The sequence below is a fragment of the Lolium rigidum genome, chromosome 6, assembly GCF_022539505.1.
Source record: "Lolium rigidum isolate FL_2022 chromosome 6, APGP_CSIRO_Lrig_0.1, whole genome shotgun sequence".
NCBI classification, from domain to species: Eukaryota; Viridiplantae; Streptophyta; class Magnoliopsida; order Poales; family Poaceae; genus Lolium; species Lolium rigidum.
In genome coordinates, this window is record NC_061513.1 from 277546159 (window position 1) to 277563478 (window position 17320).

Here is a 17320-nt window from a genome sequence, read left to right on the forward strand (position 1 = left end):
TTACAAATCTCCCTCCCTCTATTTCCCGATCGGCCTAGTCGGTACGCCCCTCGCCCATTTTCTCTCATCAGATCATTACGCATGCCCGTTCCGGTCTAGGTCCATCTCGACGATAGGTTCTCTCTCGTAGAGAGCTTCTTTCGGTCCAGCCATGATGAGCGACGACGCCGGACAAGCGGCATGCAAGCAGAGGCCACCCGAGAGAGGTAGAATTGTTGTGGCCATCATGCATTGGGCGGAGGAGAGGGCGTCGCCGGTGATGGTGGTGCACACACAAGTTGCATCTGCCACTGCATCCACCTCACCATGTACTATTGTAGCTCTACATCCCGATCCGCTATGCCTCCCACCTCGGTGAGCCTATCTGCGGCATGCAACAACAAGCAACAGCTATTAATTGATTTGTTAACACTTTGGATAGAGGTTAGCATTATATGTATTGTGTGCACGCCATGTGTTTGGTAAAATGTGCCAATCCGTTAAACGAACTCTCAATGATGCAAATTGGTTCATATTTACGGCATCTTCGTGTTCTCCCTGCCTTTCGCAACCCTTACCAGCTTTATGGTGAACGGTCGATATATGTGGATATTCGTGTAGGTATGTATGCTGGCGTGTAGCGAAGATGACACAACATTTATTGCCCTTCATAACCATCCTTGATTATGTGGTCGACAATCGGTCCATGTAGAGATTCATGTAAGCATCACTGCATCAGTGTTGCTCCAGGGCAACCAGGAGCACACACATCGGATATACGCTCCTATACTTTCTTAGTCTTGAGCCTGTTTTAGCCTTTCACAAAACTACGGTTGTTTCTTTGGTGAAAGTTGAGTGTAATCCACCGCTAATTTTTTTTTTCTATTGGGAGCCTTCAATGCTTAGTTCTGGCGCCAAATGCAAAACAATATTTGTTTTTTGCGAATAAAATGCAAAACAATATTGATCACTTCATCTCTCTAAATTGTTTTGTAGAGAAGAGGTTAAGTTTGCAAGACAACATTGAGGGAATATGAGATATCCTTCGTTGTTGCAGTATATAATTTATTTTTTCTATTCGCTTCATTGTTCCTGGATAATTGAGTAGAATGGAAAAAAAAAAATCTTGTACATTTGTATTAGTTAGGGAGAACAATGCAACAAGGGGCACATGGAATTGACATGAGTTGACGAATAAAATGTATCACAAATATTGTTAATGCATCTAAATTTTTTATTTGGTTCTTCGAAAGATATGAACCATAATATGTGCACTCGTATTTGCAAACTTTCTATATGCTACATTTTTATTTTTAATCTTAGTAATATTTTTTCACATAATACTAATTACCACACCGTATAATGTATATATCTTAACATCTGCTAATTAGTAATTAGTTACGAATTTTCTTTGTTTTATGTATCTAATAAATAAAACTGTGCCAGTCTGGCTTTGATGCATCGGTGGCATGCGTATTTTAGGAGCAGGTGAGTGAATATTTGAGGGAGCGGTGGGGATAATTCGAACCCTTTCAAGGGTATACTGAGGGCCAATCCTCCGCTGACAGAGACGACCGTGTTAACAATGACTGGATGCCTTGTGACAACATATTGGGAACATGAAGGGTGCCATGGAGAGAATGTGGGCATTAGCAATTTTTTCATGGTAAGACTATGCATTGCTAATCATAGTTATTATGTCTTAGTATCAACATAAGTGGAAACGATGCCCTGCTCTCGGCTCGTGTTTATATAGGATAGATAAAGCCCCGACTGTGGCATTACATGGGGTATATCATATAGGCTAGAGAACTACTACATGCCTATATGGTATGTTGTACATAGATGTTTAACAGCCCCTTAATCTAAACCTTAAAGAGATGGAGATTAAGCTTAAACTCATCAACATTTTTAAATGGAAATGCCTTTGTGAACCCATCAACAACTTGATCTTTGTTTGAGACAAACTGAATGTCGAGACTTTTATTTGCTACTTTTTTCCTCACAAAGTGATAATTAATCTATATGTTTTGTTTTGACATGAAAGATAGGATTTACACACAAATATGTAGCACCCAAGTTATCACACCGTAAACATTATCCTTGTTGCAACTTAACACTATGCTCACCTAGGAGTGCTTCAACCCATATTAACTATGTTGTAGCATTGGCAAAAGATACTTACAAACCTTATTGACTAAAAAGAATAAATCTAGCCGGGTCAAGCTCAAGTATTGTAAGCCTCCAACAATGTTGCGATATTAGGTGTTGTCCTTCGAACCAAGAGGAGTCCTAGCAGTAAGAGACATTGGCTCAGTCGAGGACAAGGGTGTAGAGCAGATTTGCATCACAACATACCAACACAGTGTAGCAAGTTTATACCATATTTTTCTTGTGTAAGAAGCAAGCCATCCACAATTTTCTTTATTTCAGTGCCAAGGAAAAAATGTAAGTCATCAAGATCTTTAATGGCAAAGTTCCTCTTGAATGCATCATTGTGTATATGTAAATGTGAGCACACAAAATGTGGTAAATGGAGTTATAACGATCGCTTGTAAGAGTAAACTTGGAACGCAATTAATGAATTGGCATGGGAGGTGTGGATGGACAAACATCTTTGCAACAAAACTGAGACACCTGCACAACTACTTTGTAACAAAGATATTAAAGTATTGTTTCTGTTTGCGGGAGTGATGTTTTGGCACATGGGAGTCGTATGCTCCCTTTATTTTGAAATACATGTTAGACACATTTTAAAATATCAAAAAATTGAAACAAAAATTTCGCACGTACATCTTCATGTGCTACGCGCTCACAAAGTTGTTTCATGAAAAATCGACGTGTCATGTGGCGTGTGTAAAAAAGACAAAATTCGGTGCTAAAACAAAGACTTGTCACAAGATAAATTTTCTCTTTTTCGCTTAGACTATAAAAAATATGATTTTTTCGTGAAACTTGACGAATACACATATATTATGGATATGTACATGCAAATTTTTTTATTAAAATTTTTTAACACTTGGAAATATGTTTTTATGGTAGAGGGATCATACGCACCCGGGAGCCGAATTGAGTTTCTGTTTGCCTCTTCCACTATTTTCCTATTGTCTTCCTTTTGAATAAACACATGCGGTCACACTACAGCACCAGCAGCACACGCACACATCACCACGAGCATGCTCGCAAATCACATGACAAAAACTAAGGATGTAATGCAAACCTTTTTATGTTATTAGGACCCAAGAAACATATGGCATTGCAAGGGTTCAGACATTGGAGACAAGAACAATGGTACACACTTTATTTTATTGTATTTCGTACATGATTAAATAACAAGTGTATATTGTATGTGCTCATTCCCAGCAATGATCCAACCCCAAGTATGCTTGACCCCCAAGCTCAAGTAGTTTCTGATAATTCCAAAAGACCACGGAGTATACTGATGTGGTACTTGAATCTGAAGCCTGCTCTTGGGCTCATCATGTCTGACCTCGCCTCATCATTATGTGCTTTCAAATTTACTGCTCCGGTGAGGCGGCATCATCATCCGTGGGAGCTTCAGAGCCCATAGCTGGCTCTGCCATCAGCAGCGCATCACCGTGACCGGAGTTGTTGTTTGATTCCATGCCCTGGTTGGTGCTATCGGTTTGAACTCCTGATGTTTGTTTGCTGGAACCGCTTGGGTGAGCTTTCAGATCCAAGCCAGAGCTTTCTTGAACTTGCTTTTCCCATGGCTGTTTAACAGCAACATAAATGTGAGCGAACCATAGTTGTCAAACAAGCCTGATGGACATCATAGGGAAACTCTAAATTTTGTTACTATGTACATACACATGTTCTCTCCAAGACGGTGAGGCTAAAAGAAAAGCAAATTCATACTGTGAAACATTTGGTTAGCCAATAATTTGAGGTGCAAACCTTGGGCTTTGGTGCCATACGTGGTTTGGAGATTGGTTGATCAGGGTTAGGAGGCTCATCGTTAATATCCTACAGTATATCACAAAACAATAGAGTTATAGAGTCCTATTGTTGCAACAGTAATAGGAGACAAATAGAAATCAAAGACTACCTGAATATCATCTGGCCGCTCTCCCCTTTGTATCATTTCCATGACCTGTCATGGTTCAGACTTCAGAGCAAACTTTTGGGCAACATCAAAATTCTACTCACTCTACATTTATCTTGTAGTTAGCAAACTAAATTAACAAATTACAACATATTCAGACTGAACTAAGTGCACATGCTAGCGTGAGTGCATGACAGAAAAAAGCGGTGCCCAAGATAGCGAACCTCCATATATGATTTTGGGTGCCGGGGCACCACAGGGGTGACAGTTTCAGAGTCAGGAGTCCCTATAAAAGTAAAGTAGAAATGTCAGAAAAAACGAAACCAAGAAAAGCAGCCAATAACATATTTTCAGAAGGGCTATAATGGAAAACCTGAACCATCTACACATTCTGTGCTGATTTTAGCTTCCTGCAGCAGTGAAGGAAAATAGCTAGTTTAATTTCCGAGCATAGAACCAGCAACACCAGACCAAGACTTTGCTGGGAATATATAACACAGATTTGTGAATCTTTAGCTGACCTGAGTAATTCCGCAAGAGCGTTCAGGTACCCCTGATAAATAGAGGGAAACACAAGGCAATGCAATTAGACATATCTCGGTGAAGCCATTTAGAGCGGCATTGAACATACAGCTAAAAGAGGAAAGATGAATTGGAATGGCCATTTACTTATCCAGAACACCAATAAACAATCTCGCATGATCCATGATGACATCAGATTAAAATTAAACTTGCCTTGTTAAAATCACCAGTAAAGGGACTCTCCTCACATACCTTGAGATTTGCACGTATTTGAACTTGAAGAGTTTGAAGACGGGCTCTGCAAATTACAAAATCCAGATCAATAAAGAAGAACAAGCTTAGAACAACCAGGGACGTACTCTCAAAATGGAAGCCAAGTAGATAGTGGAAAAAAATTAGAACTCACTAGTAGACGCCGAAACGCTTCTTCGATTTCGTCCACAGTGAGCCCTTTATTTTCCAGGAAGGAACGCCTCTGGACATCAGAAGAGGCCACAACTTTCGGGTGTTTCAGGAAACTAACGGCGCTCTGAACCAGTTCTTCCCTCACTGGTTCAGATGTCGCGGTGGACGCTTCTCCTTTAGTGCCTTCCTGCTCCTCCGTGTCATGCGAACTGCCACGGACAGCTTCTGAGCTACCTAAATCGAAGGCGCAATTAAGTTGAACGCTCAGTTTCATTTCTTCACCAATCATCATGAGACAGGCATTGACTCACATACGGGCAAAGCAAAATATACAGGAATCATAATTGGACAGTCCAGTGTTCCATGGTCATTCGGTGTATTAGTACACATAAGATGGCTACATGAATTACTCTCAGCAGTAGCTAAGTTGAATAAAATATATCAATCAGGTCAATGTGCTCAGGATCCAGACCAGCAGGGACAGTGCCCTGGTTCCAGTGAGCCCGCCGTCTAGCTGCACAACTTCTCTATCACCACAGCAACGAAACGCTCAAACAGTTGAGTAGAAGAATTGGAAAACTGAACAAGCTAGCTAGCTAGGTAGCCAAGCAAGCAGTGCCGAACTGCCGACCGATCTACTTGCTCTTTTGTAACCCTAACAGTAGCACCGCCTGGAATTTGGCAACGGAATAAGGGAGAGATAGGGAGGGGAGACGTCCTGCGCGAACCGAACCTGGATCATTCGCCTCGTGGGCGAGGCATGACGCCGTCGAATCCGCCATTAAACCTTCTCCGGATAAGATCGGGAGAAGAGGAAGGACGACGAACTGAACAGGACAGGAGGTGGACTGAAATGGACTGCTGCTGACATGCGGGCCCAACTACTAGTCTTGGGCCGGGCTCTACTGGGCTTTCTTCCATTTCCATTTTCATTTCCATTTCTATCCTCCATCGCCGCTTCTCTCCTTCCAAACCGCACCGCCACGGCCACGGCCACGGCACCGCACCGCCTCCTGCTCCGCCGCTCGTCTCGGCTCCGTCGACGCGTAAGCCTAGCCCCAGAAAAACCCTGCCCTCCTCCTCGCGAGAGTTCGTCTATTCCCGCCGTGCGGGCCGCCGGCGATGGAGATGGATGCTGGCGGTTCTTGCTCGAGGAAGCGGAAATCGGCGGGACTCGACCCAGACGAGGCGGCGGCGGCGGCGCCGGCTGCAGAGGAACATGGTACGGAAACTGCGGCCGAGGACCAGGAGTCGCCGCTTTCCGCAGCGGGTGGGGGAGGTGAGGACCGCGTCAGCCACCTCCCCGACGGCGTCCTCGGCGACACCATCTCGCTCCTCCCCACCAAGGAAGGCGCCCGCACGTCGAGGAAGCGGAAATCGGCGGGACTCGACCCAGACGAGGCGGCGGCGCCGGCTGCAGAGGGACATGGTCCGGATCCCGCGGACGAGGACCAGGAGCCGCCGCTTCCAGCTGCGGGTGGGGGAGGTGAGGACCGCATCAGCCACCTCCCCGACGGCGTCCTCGGCGACATCATCACGCTCCTCCCCACCAAGGAAGGCGCCCTCACATCGCTCCTCGCAACCCGATGGCGCCACCTCTGGAGCGACGCCCCTCTCAACCTCGACCACCGCGGGCTCCGCAAAGACGTGAAGGACCTCGCCGCCCTTGTGTCGCGAATCCTCTCCGCCCACAAGGGCCCCGTCCGCCGCTTCTGCGTCCCCTTCCTCTACGATGACCTCCGCCAAGTCGCCACCGTCGAGGCCTGGATCCGGTCCCCCGCCTTCCGCAACCTCCAGGAGCTTGACATGTGCAGATTCGGATTTCAGTACGCGCATCTATGGCCAAAGCCTGTGCCAGCGACGGCTGCCTTCTGCTTCTCGGAAACACTCTGTGCTGCTACCATTGCAGATTGCCATGTCCCCGATATCACAGCCCAAGCGATTCACTTCCCCAAGCTTAAGAAGCTCGAGCTTGATCATGTAACCATCTCCGAATCCTCGCTGCGCACCGTGCTTACGGGTTGCCTTGCTTTGGAGTGCTTGCTGATTGCGCACAGCTATGGCTTCCGTCGTGTCCAAATCAACTCCATTAGCCTTAGAAGCATATGTGTGAAGGGCTATTTTGCTGGCGGACCGCTCCACTTTGGGGAACTCATCATCGAGAATGCCCCTTGTCTTGAGAGGTTGATCCAACATGGTTCATATAACCCGCATGTTTCGGTAATCTCCGCGCCTAGACTGGAGACCTTAGGTTTCATTTCATCTGATGCCAGACTCGCGCTTGGCTTGACAGTTATTCAGGTAGCTCTGCCCTTCCTACTTGCCTTCATACCTGCATTTCTATGTGCTAATAATGAATTACATATTATCTGCACATATTGATGGCCTAATGCTGTCTTCCATGTTCATGAAGGAATTGCGTATTGTTGATAACCTAATGCCAGAGGTGCGCACCGTCAAGATTTTAGCTGTTAATACTCATGCTCTTAGTCTGGATGTTGTCATTGGCTTGCTGAGGTGTTTTCCATGCTTGGAAAAGCTATACATTAAGGTGAGAATTATTTTGTGATGGTGCATAATATCCATTGCTTGCTTGATCTGCTTACTGTTCTGAAATGGTCGGTTCTAAATTCTCTATTTTATTTTTCAGTCTCGTGGACGAGGGAATCCAACGTATGGCGTAAAAAACACCTAGGTTTTACAAGTTCTTTTGACATCCGTCTGAAGAAAATTTCGTGGGAATATTACCGGGGCATCAAGTCGCATGTTGACTTTGCCACATTCTTTGTGGAAAACGCCAAGGTGCTAGAGTTAATGACCATTCAGGTCTCTAAATATGATTACCATGAGGCGTTCTTTGCAGAACACCATAAGAAGCTTCGGCTGGACAGCAAGGCCTCAAGAGGTGCTCGGTTTCGTTTTACAACAGATGAGCCTCATCGCTGCGTTAAGGGTTTTCGTGCCCATGATTTGGATCTAGCTGATCCCTTTGAAAGGAAAGATCCTCATCCATTTCGTGATTTGTCCTAACTATCCTACTTCTCAGGTTTATAGTTTTGTAAGTTCCTCTTATCTTGGTACCTTCTGACATTTAAACGTGCTATCCTTGCTGTTAGTTCTGTTGAAACAAATTTGTGCTGATGTGCACGATGAGAAAGTACAGAGCTGTGTGGCTTCTGAACATCAAATATGATGTCTATCTGCTCAGCTGTTTGACGAAGCCATGCAAATTGATTGTGTTCTCCCAAATCAAGGGACTACTGTGGTGATTGCTTTGGTTTAAACATGTCTTACCCGTCTATTTTTATGGCTTGCCCAGTGGCAAGAAAATTGTGTGGAACTTAGTTTGCTGCTATTCAGAATGTTCTGTCTTGCCCAGTGGCATGGTGCTCTGGGTCGTGTTTGCGCCATGGCTGTGTGCGTGTCTTGTGCTGTCAAGCGCTATACTTCAGGATCTAATCCCTTTCTTTTTTTGCATGACAGTTTTACATCTGAGATGGGTAATTAGTTGTCTCAAAGCAAACTACTGTATAAGACAATATTTGTTTGTTATGATTGAGTATTCTTACTCTGGTACATATGCTGTAAGCTCAGTCATACGTGAATTAAATTTTAAGCTGCTGGCTGCAAAAGACAACAAGATTGTTGGATGTTGCCTGTGTTGTGGAAAGCGGTCCTAATCAGCTGGTTACTGCTGGTTTGGTTGACTTAATCGATGTAAACCTGATGCACTGATATTTATTTCATGTGGGCTTGATGGTTCATATTATTGAAGCATCAAGTCAAATGCTGATTTTGGCACATTCTTTGTGCAAAATGCCGGTTCCCTATAATTTCTAGTTTCGCTTGGAGGTACTGTAGCAGCAGGAATAATTTCAGAAGCTGAATTTCTAATTTGAGTCCAATTTAATGAACAGTTGTTATGTGCCGCTTGGAGTCTATTTCAGATTGTGTATATTAACAATTAATATGCAAGCTGAAACCAACTATGGGAAATTCTGCTCTGCCAAGAATCGATTGCCGGCTGCCTTCATTTACTTTTTTAGTATATGGTAATATGTTTTCTCTAATGCCTGTAAGCAGTTCCTATCAGCTATCTTGAAATGTCAGCGTCCATTGTTCAGGAACATAACATGGAATCTCAGTAGGTAGGACATCACGAAGTAGTTTCAAGCAAAATGTTCATGAAGTACCAACTAACAAGGAATAGTATGGAAATACTGTGTAAATTGAGCTGGTGGATGGTATTACATCTTTGGGTTTTGTTTTTGTTAGTACTAATTTGAGTCATGCTGCAGCTAATGTGCTTCTTAAATCTTAAGTAGTTTTCAGGAAACTTAGCTTTTAGTAGTAGTTGTTATAGAGGGCCATGTTCCTTGCTAACTAGTTAGAGCATCTCCAGCCGCGTCCCCCAAACCGTCCCCCAAACCGCGCCGGATCGAGCGTTTGGGGGACGTGTTTCGTTCGTGCCGCGTTTGGGGGACGTCGCTCCCCAGCCGCGTCCCCCAAACGCCGCCCCCAAACATTTAAAATAATTTTTCTAGCATTTTTATTTCAATTTCCACAAACTAATACATAATTTGGAACGTGGTTTACACGAAAACACAGTTTGGAACATGGTTTTCCACAAACTAATACATAGTTTGAACCATGGTGGACACAAATATAAAATATTGCAAAGAAACTAAACCTAACTAGGCCGTGCATCGAAGGTTTCGTGTGTTCGCTGCTAAGAAAGAACACTCGAGGGCACACCCAGATCACCTAAACTGGAAAATCCAGCGGGAGGATGGTGCCCTTGTTGGTTCTACCGATGAGGCGAACGAGGCAGAAACCTCCGTGCACGTATTCGCTGCGAAGAAACAACACTCATTCGGTCGTCCTCCTCGTCGGTGCTCGTCGTCGTCCCTGTCGACGTGGTAGTCCCGGGAGGCAGCGCCTCTCGTCGAAGACCTTGACGCTCATGTCCCTGTTGCCGAAGTAGGAGAACACGAGGATGAAGCCGGCTTGGAGGCTGTGGTGGCGCGCGAACTTCTCCCGGCCGATGTTGAAGTACATCTTGCCGCGCGCGTCGTAGATCGCCTTGACGATCCACCGGCGGTAGCCGCACGAATGCTCCCGCGGATGCATCGTGCGCGGGCGTACGCCGCCGACGTACTCGGCGAAGGAGTCCGGCAGCCTGCGGATGCCGCGTGGGTCGCCCTTGAGGACGTGAACGAACTCAAACGGGACGTCCGGCTCCACGTCCATCTCCGACGATGATGAAGGCGGCGGCGTGGAAGGCGACGGCGAGCGTTCAGGCTGCGCCGCGGCCACGACCACGACCACGACCACGGCCGCGGCCGCGAGGTCCGCCTCCGCCTCTACCGGACATAGCGTCGAGTCTTGTTGAGAGATGGTGGCGGCTAGGGTTTGGGAGAGAGGCGCTAGGGTTTGTGTGTGAGAGGGACGATGAGAGGCGCCCCTTTTATAGGCCGGAGGGAGGCGGAGGAGCGGTGGCGCTCATTAACGCCGGCACGCGAGCTAGGCGCGACGGGACGCGTCGCTGCGCCCTCTGCGGGAACTGCACCGTCGCTGCGCGCCAATAACTTCCGTCGCGAGGTAGGCGACGGTTAGGTTTAAATTAATTGTGCCGCTGACGGGTCGGCCCCACGCCTCCTCGCCTCGCTTTTCGTTGTGTCCGGCGTCCCCGGTGCGTCCCCTGTGGGACGGGGGACGGGCTCGGGGCGCCGGACACCGAATGGGGGCGCGCCGGACGAAAAAGGGCTTTGGGGGACGCGGCTGGAACGCTTTTTTTGTCCGGCGCGCCCCAAATCGCTTTGGGGGACGGTTTGGGGGACGCGACTGGAGATGCTCTTATGAGACTCTTTAAGATTTCAGTTTGTGCCAAGGCGGCAAGGCATTTGGCACAATCGATATCCACTGAGGCTAGTACCTTTACGACAACTGTACGTGGAATCAACTAAATGTACCCTAGATAATTAGATGCAGCGGGCAAAGCAAACAGCACCTACTTGCCTGACACATCATACCTTCTGAATATCTACATATACGAGAGGGGATAGGTCCGAGAGATGACACAATCACACAACCAACCAATGTAGTGAAGGAAAGAAAGCTGCATGTATTTTTTACCTTTTGCATCCATCTCTATTCAGACAAGCCTCACACTCTGAGCAAAAAACCCGATGCAATTGCTATCATAGTTTTACGTCTCGGAGCATACATAACTATTCACCTTGGTGGTAGAATGTCATGGCCATCCTCGATCATCTCGGTGGAACATGTTGGGCTAAGCCTTTGTACAACAGAGTAACCTGAAAGAGCAACCGCAGCACCAAAAATTACAGATGGTGTCGGTGTGAGCCGTTCTCGTTAGTTGCACTTGGACCGCATGTTTGATAGCTCACGAGCCTTAATGAAAAATCCTCTTTTAGCACATCACCGCTTGTTAATGCTCACGTGGCTATAAACTGCATTCCAGAACATGAATTCAACAACGATGTATTCTAATCCTTCTTCCTTTTACTGCAAAACCATCATCAAATACAAATACTAATCAACTACAGTATACAACTCCATGGTTGTCTGGAATAAATACCGGAATACCAACACTGATAATATTGAGTTCTCATATAGGTTCAAAATTTCCAGCTTTATATCACTGGCTCACTACTGCCTGTTGTTGTGCTTGAATAAACGGGCACAGAACTGTAACCCCTGAATAGCCCTACTCTCTAGTTTCTAGCAGATGGCGCTACAAGCCTTTACCATCTGCCGTTCTGAACTGAACTCACGAGTTGACGTGCTTGTCCAGGAATGCATTTGCCAGATTGCTGAAGCTGCTGTTGACGGCTCCAGCTGCAGAATACTCTCTTATCACCCGAAGGACGTCCGGTTTCAAAATCTCTTTCTTTGTCGAAGGGTTGCATAAGTAGTACAAGGCTCCAAGTGCATAAATAACCTGTTACAAAATTAACCAAATGGAAATGTTGGTGAGATGAGAATATATAGTTACATAGAACCCAAAAGATGTTGTAATATATGAAGATAGTGGATGGAATAGAGAGAAGAGCGACTGTGAGTGTTCTGGAAAAAGAAAATCGCCAAGTCACATGCCCCCTCTCCTTCTCTAGCCTAGTTCCCAAAGTGCCAAAATCGATCAAGAGTAAAAAATATACTCCCTCCGTTCTTTTTTAATTGACTCAGATTTAGTACAAATTTATACTAAATTTGAGTCAATTAAAAGAGACCGGAGGGAGTACATGCATACGAAGGAACAAATCAAAACAAATAGTCTTCAAAATAGAGAAGACCTATACTGTTATGCTTGTAGTTCACAGCTTCAGAAATACTCACAGTATTCCTAACTGGGCTAGATAAGCATTGTACAACCAATGGGATTCCACCACATCGATTAATTACTGAAGCATTCGCTGGATCTGCATATAAGCAAACAAAATAAGATGACCACACCAAAAAACTAAGTTCAGTAAAGACACAAAGATAAGATGTCTTGCATGGTAAACAAACAACAAGAAATCGTAGAAATGAAGGCAACAGATTGCTCACCAACGCACGAATTACATATTCCACCAACGCCAAACTCAACAAGCCTTTCATTTGACTCCGTAATGCAGTCCAAGAACAGCTCGAGAATATTCAGCTGAGCAAACAGAACACATATACCATCTTATTGAATAGGAAAGGTAATCCAGAACAGTGCTCATTTGAATCTGCAATCCATCAATTGACCGAAACAAAAGGCATGTGAAATCATCAACCTGGCGCATAAAGGCGTAGTTATAAGGGTCATATGCGAAATTTGACAAGTTTGCAACTATCCTCTCCTTGCACTCTGAAATGACAATAAACGATGAATTTGGTGAGCACGCAATAGCAAAATGGAGCTATTTTCATAGTACCATTTTACAAACCTATTACCTATCATGATTTTCAAACCATTTGTGTTATCCAAAATTGAAAACAACAAAATACAGCCTATATGACAACCTTTTAATTTGCTTAGAATCTTTTGTGCATCTTTTCCTTGGTGCCCTTTGGAACTTCACTACTGCACTAAGTTGTTTGTTTTGGACCCAAACAAAATGTTCTTTACTCAGCCCCTCAGCGGGCGACCAAATTTACTTTGCAGCACAATGTGCTGACAACAATTTCTGCCAAGATTCCAATTGAAATCATCTTCAGACTTCTGTTCCCTCTAAACGAGTATACGCAATTCTAGCTGAAATCACACAGAGATTTTCCTATGATGCAAGCTTCAGACAGAAGAAACAAAGTAGCCAACCGAATTTTACCTTCATCCGTGGAGTCCTGGAACTGGGTCACGAGATCCTGAGAGAAATTGTGGTTACGGATATGGGTAAGCAGTTAGAAGAATGACGGGAGAAATCGGAAGACGGCGAACAATACAAGCGGGGAGGAGGCGAACCTGAAGGTACTGGTCTCTCGGAGTGCCACCACGGCCGGTGCGCTCGACCTGGCGCTGTGGGTTCGTGAACATCTCCTCTCCGCCGTGGCCGGTGCGCTCGACCTGGTGCTGCACGGCAGTGGCGGAGCCAGGATTGGAGCAAGCCCCGAGCCAAAAAAAAACTAAGCGCAACAAAACATTCTAAAAAAATAACTCTTGCAAGTTGCAATAACACATAAAATTTGGTACAACAGGAAAGACGAACATATAGTTACAAATCCATTGTTAACGCTCAAAGAAGGTGCATAAAAGATGAATAAAATCTAGAAATAATTGTTGGTAAATCATCTCTTCATGTTCTGTTCCTAAACGTGAAGTCAATTGCAAACAATTGTAAAACATAGCACCGTATCACTCATTCAATCAGGAGTCATTCATCATCTGTTCCTGAAACAAGAAACCCAACACGAAATTACCTAGTTGAAAGGAGCAGCAGCCGATCCGGAAGCAATCTGCAGTTCTGCAGTTGGTATGATGAAGATAGGAATTAAGCGCAGAGGAGGGCGAGGCAGTGCCGCAGAAATCCGTCGCCGGCCGACAAGGGCAAGCAGAGGCGGCCCGGCCAGGCAGTGCGTCGCGTGCAGGACGAAAGCGAGCAAGCGGCGCCGCGGCGCCGCGGCGGCAGGGGCGGGCTCCGGCAGCAAGGCGACCTGGAGCGTGACGGCGCAGAGACGAAGCGAGCGAGGGCGACGGGTCACGCCAGCGAGCGGCAGTCCGAAGGCCAAACCGAGTTGGGCCTGACCTGATCCGCACCCAGGGCCAACTATTTTTTTCGGGAATAGGAGGAAGAAAATTTCCCAGCGCCCCGGCTCCCGGCCATGAGGCATCTCAGCGGCGCGACCTATTTTAGCGTCCGGAAATATCCGCGCGCGTCCGTTTACGTCGGTCGAAATAATCGAAATCGATCGTGCGTCCGTTTGCATCGGGCGTGGCTCCAGCGGCTTGACGCATTTTTTCGCTCGAATCATTTTTTATAACGTGAAAACATAATTTACATAGTTTAACACATGAAAATAAAACCTAAATGGCTGCGCCTACTGCTGTTCGTCGTCGCTGTCGAGCACGATGAGCTCCGGTACCGTCCAGGGCCAGTTGGATACCGGCGGAACGTACGCCGGGCGCGCCAGCGGTGCTTGCGGTGGAGGCGCCCAGGGCTCTGGCTGCGGTGGAGGCGCCCAAGGCTGTTGCGGCGGTGGAGGCGCCCATGGCTGTGGCGGCGGTGGAGGCGCCCAGGGATGTGGCGACGGTGGATGAACCCAGGGGTTGTACGGCGGAGGTTGTGGCGCGGTCGAGTTCTGTAGCGCCAGTTGAAGGGCTTCATCCTCCGACAGGCCCGGCGGCATGAAGCCGGTGGCGTAGCGGGGCAGCGGTGGCTGCACAGGTGGGTCGTTCTCGGAGACGAGGACGCCGAAGCTTCGTCATCTCGTCGTCCGTCATGTTGTCCGGGAACTCGAGGTTGCGGCCCTCCGCCATGGCCAGCTGCCATTCCTGGAAGACGACCGCGACGTAGTCGTCACTGTCGTCCTTGACCTCCTCGTTGTGGTACGCCAGCGCCTCGATGTAGTCGTCGTCGTCGTCGTCGTACTCGTCGTCGTCGTGGTCGTCGTTGTACTGCGCACGCGTCGACGACTAGTGCGCACGCGTTGACGACTGCTGTCTTCAAGGACGAGGCGGCGGTGGACGGTCGAAGGGAAAATCCATGTCGCCCATGAAGCCTGCCCTCCTCCTCCGATCCCTCTCGGTCGAGAGATACGTGCGCCAGCTATCGGAGTCGATGGCGTACGCCGGATCGGAGCGGAGGTCCTGCGGCAGGTACCGCCTCCTACGCCGGATCTCGTTGTTCCTATCTGGCTCGCGCGCAGGCACCGGAAGGATGGGCACCCGGTGGTAGCTGAGCCGCCAGCCGTCAAGCATGTGCACGTCCCTCCAGGTGTCGCACGGCGTCCAGTGCGCGTGCATCAGCCTCCCGATGCTGACAGGTATACCTGAGCATTTCTCGGGCCGGGCCGGGCCTCGGGCCGGGCCGACCAAGGCCCGACGCGGAAAATCTCGGCCCAGGCCCGGCCCGACCGTCGGGCCGGAAATATTGGCCCAAGCCCGGCCCATCATAAGCTAAGCCCGTCGGGCCTCGGGCCTCGGGCCGGGCCGGGCCGCTTCCTTAAATCGCGCAAAATGATGGCCCAAGCCCGGCCCATAGCATGGTCGGGTCGGGCTTGGCCCGGGAATTTCGGGCTGGGCCGGGCCGGGCCGGGCCGACCGGGCCGGGCTGCCCATGGCCAGGTATACTGACAGGTAGCGCCACCCTGCTAGGCCGCTCGTCCTTCTTTGTGCCGCTGTCGGACGCCTCGAAGTCGTTCTTCTTCTTCCCCATGGTGCTGCGGCGGTGGTGGTGCGAGTGGATGTGTGGGCGATGAAGGAACGTGGCCGGTGGACTTTTAAGGCCGGCCGCGCGGGATACGATGCCATTGAAGGCGGCGCAGAAGCCCAGCCGCCACCCGCCAGTGCGCGCGCAGAACAGGCAGCCGCGCCATTGATGGTGAAGGCTGCAGCGCAGACGAGGAAGCGCTGATCGCGAAAGCGATGGCCGCGGAAGCGATGCCCTCGATACAGGCTCGCTGCCAGGCGGGCCCGGTACAGACGCAAGCGGACACTTTGCGCGTCCGTGCATCGTCCGCGGAGACGCAAACCTGCCGCAAATATGCGCTAGGTTTGCGCCTCTCCGAACGGCCCGGTCATGCGTCGCGCAGCTGGAAGTGGTACCAGACGTGTTTTTCGGCCCGTCGGACGCAAACGATCGCTTAGCGTCCGTTTGCGTCGCGCTGCTGGAGATGCCCTGACCCTTGTTGCCCTGGGCCTGGCTCCGCCCCTGCTGCGCGGTCCCTCGACGTCGCTGGCGTTGAATCCCCACTCTAGTAACTGTGGGGCTGTGATTTTTTTTAGGGGTACTGGGGGACCTCACCGACCGGGTCGGTGCGGACGTTGTGACGCGCACCCCCACTCTTGACCGGCGTTTGTGTAGTGGGCCGCAGCCCATCAGGTAAGGTCATTTTTATTTTTCTTATTCTTATTCTTTTTCTTTTCTGTTTACATATTTTCGATTTTTAAGAAGATTTTTTTTAATCCGTTTCTTAAACCTAGAAGTTTAATTTTTTTTGTCTTTTTTAAATTATTTTTTTTTCAAAAAAATAAATTTTTTAGAATATTGTTTTTCAATATTTGAATATTTTTTAGATTGAACATTTTTTAGATTGAACATTCTTTCAAAAATTCAATTTTCTCAAAATTTGAACATTTTTTGAAAATGAACATTTTTAAATTTGAACATTTTTTTAATATGAACATTTTTCGGATACCAACAATTTTTAGCTTTGAACATTTTTCGTTTTGAACATTTTTTGAATTTTAACTATTCTCAATTTTGAACTTTTCAAATGTGAACTTTTTCGATTTTGAATAAAAATAAAAAAAACAGAAAAGAAAAGAAAAGGAAAGAAAAGGAAAAAAGGAAACAGAAAAAAGGAAAAAAAACAGAAAACGAAAACGAAAACGAAAAAAAGAAAAACAAATGTGAAAATGGGCTAGGCCCAGTGTATAGGATTTGCCGGTACTGGGGGCTATGAAGTGGGGGAGATTGGGCCAGCACGACTCTCGCTAGGTGGGCTAGGATATCGTGGGCTATATGCAAATGGGCTGGCACTTAGTACTCATTCTTCTTCTTCTTCTTCATGATTTTTTTTGTTTGCGGTGACTTATTCATGAAATTTGAGGCCATTTCTCATTTATGTCGATTTTGTTCGAGTAAGAAACCATAAGAAAATTCATGTACACAGATGGACAAAATCTGCGGATAAAAACTC

The 17320-nt window shown here is 47.3% G+C and overlaps 2 protein-coding genes across 3 annotated transcripts; both read right to left on the reverse strand.

Moving 5' to 3' along the window:
* Positions 1–3257: 3257 nt before the first annotated feature.
* Positions 3258–5832, reverse strand: LOC124661198. The gene is made up of 9 exons (XM_047199059.1): positions 5706–5832; positions 4974–5206; positions 4820–4865; positions 4567–4598; positions 4419–4455; positions 4270–4331; positions 4049–4093; positions 3898–3966; positions 3258–3713 (listed from the first exon to the last, which is right to left on the reverse strand). The coding sequence occupies exons 1-9, from the start codon at positions 5752–5754 to the stop codon at positions 3498–3500; spliced, it is 789 nt and encodes a 262-aa protein (XP_047055015.1). The 5' UTR covers positions 5755–5832; the 3' UTR covers positions 3258–3497.
* Positions 5833–11484: 5652 nt separating this feature from the next.
* LOC124665143 (armadillo repeat-containing protein 7-like) lies at positions 11485–13995 on the reverse strand. 2 transcript variants are annotated; one of them, XM_047202546.1, is made up of 7 exons: positions 13880–13995; positions 13425–13532; positions 13291–13327; positions 12757–12830; positions 12545–12638; positions 12332–12414; positions 11485–11936 (listed from the first exon to the last, which is right to left on the reverse strand). In XM_047202546.1, the coding sequence occupies exons 2-7, from the start codon at positions 13494–13496 to the stop codon at positions 11766–11768; spliced, it is 531 nt and encodes a 176-aa protein (XP_047058502.1). In that variant the 5' UTR covers positions 13497–13532; positions 13880–13995; the 3' UTR covers positions 11485–11765. The 2 variants fall into 2 exon arrangements, with proteins under 2 accessions (XP_047058502.1, XP_047058503.1); XM_047202547.1 differs by lacking the exon at positions 13880–13995 and having other exon boundaries at positions 13425–13543.
* Between the last annotated feature and the right edge of the window lie 3325 nt (positions 13996–17320).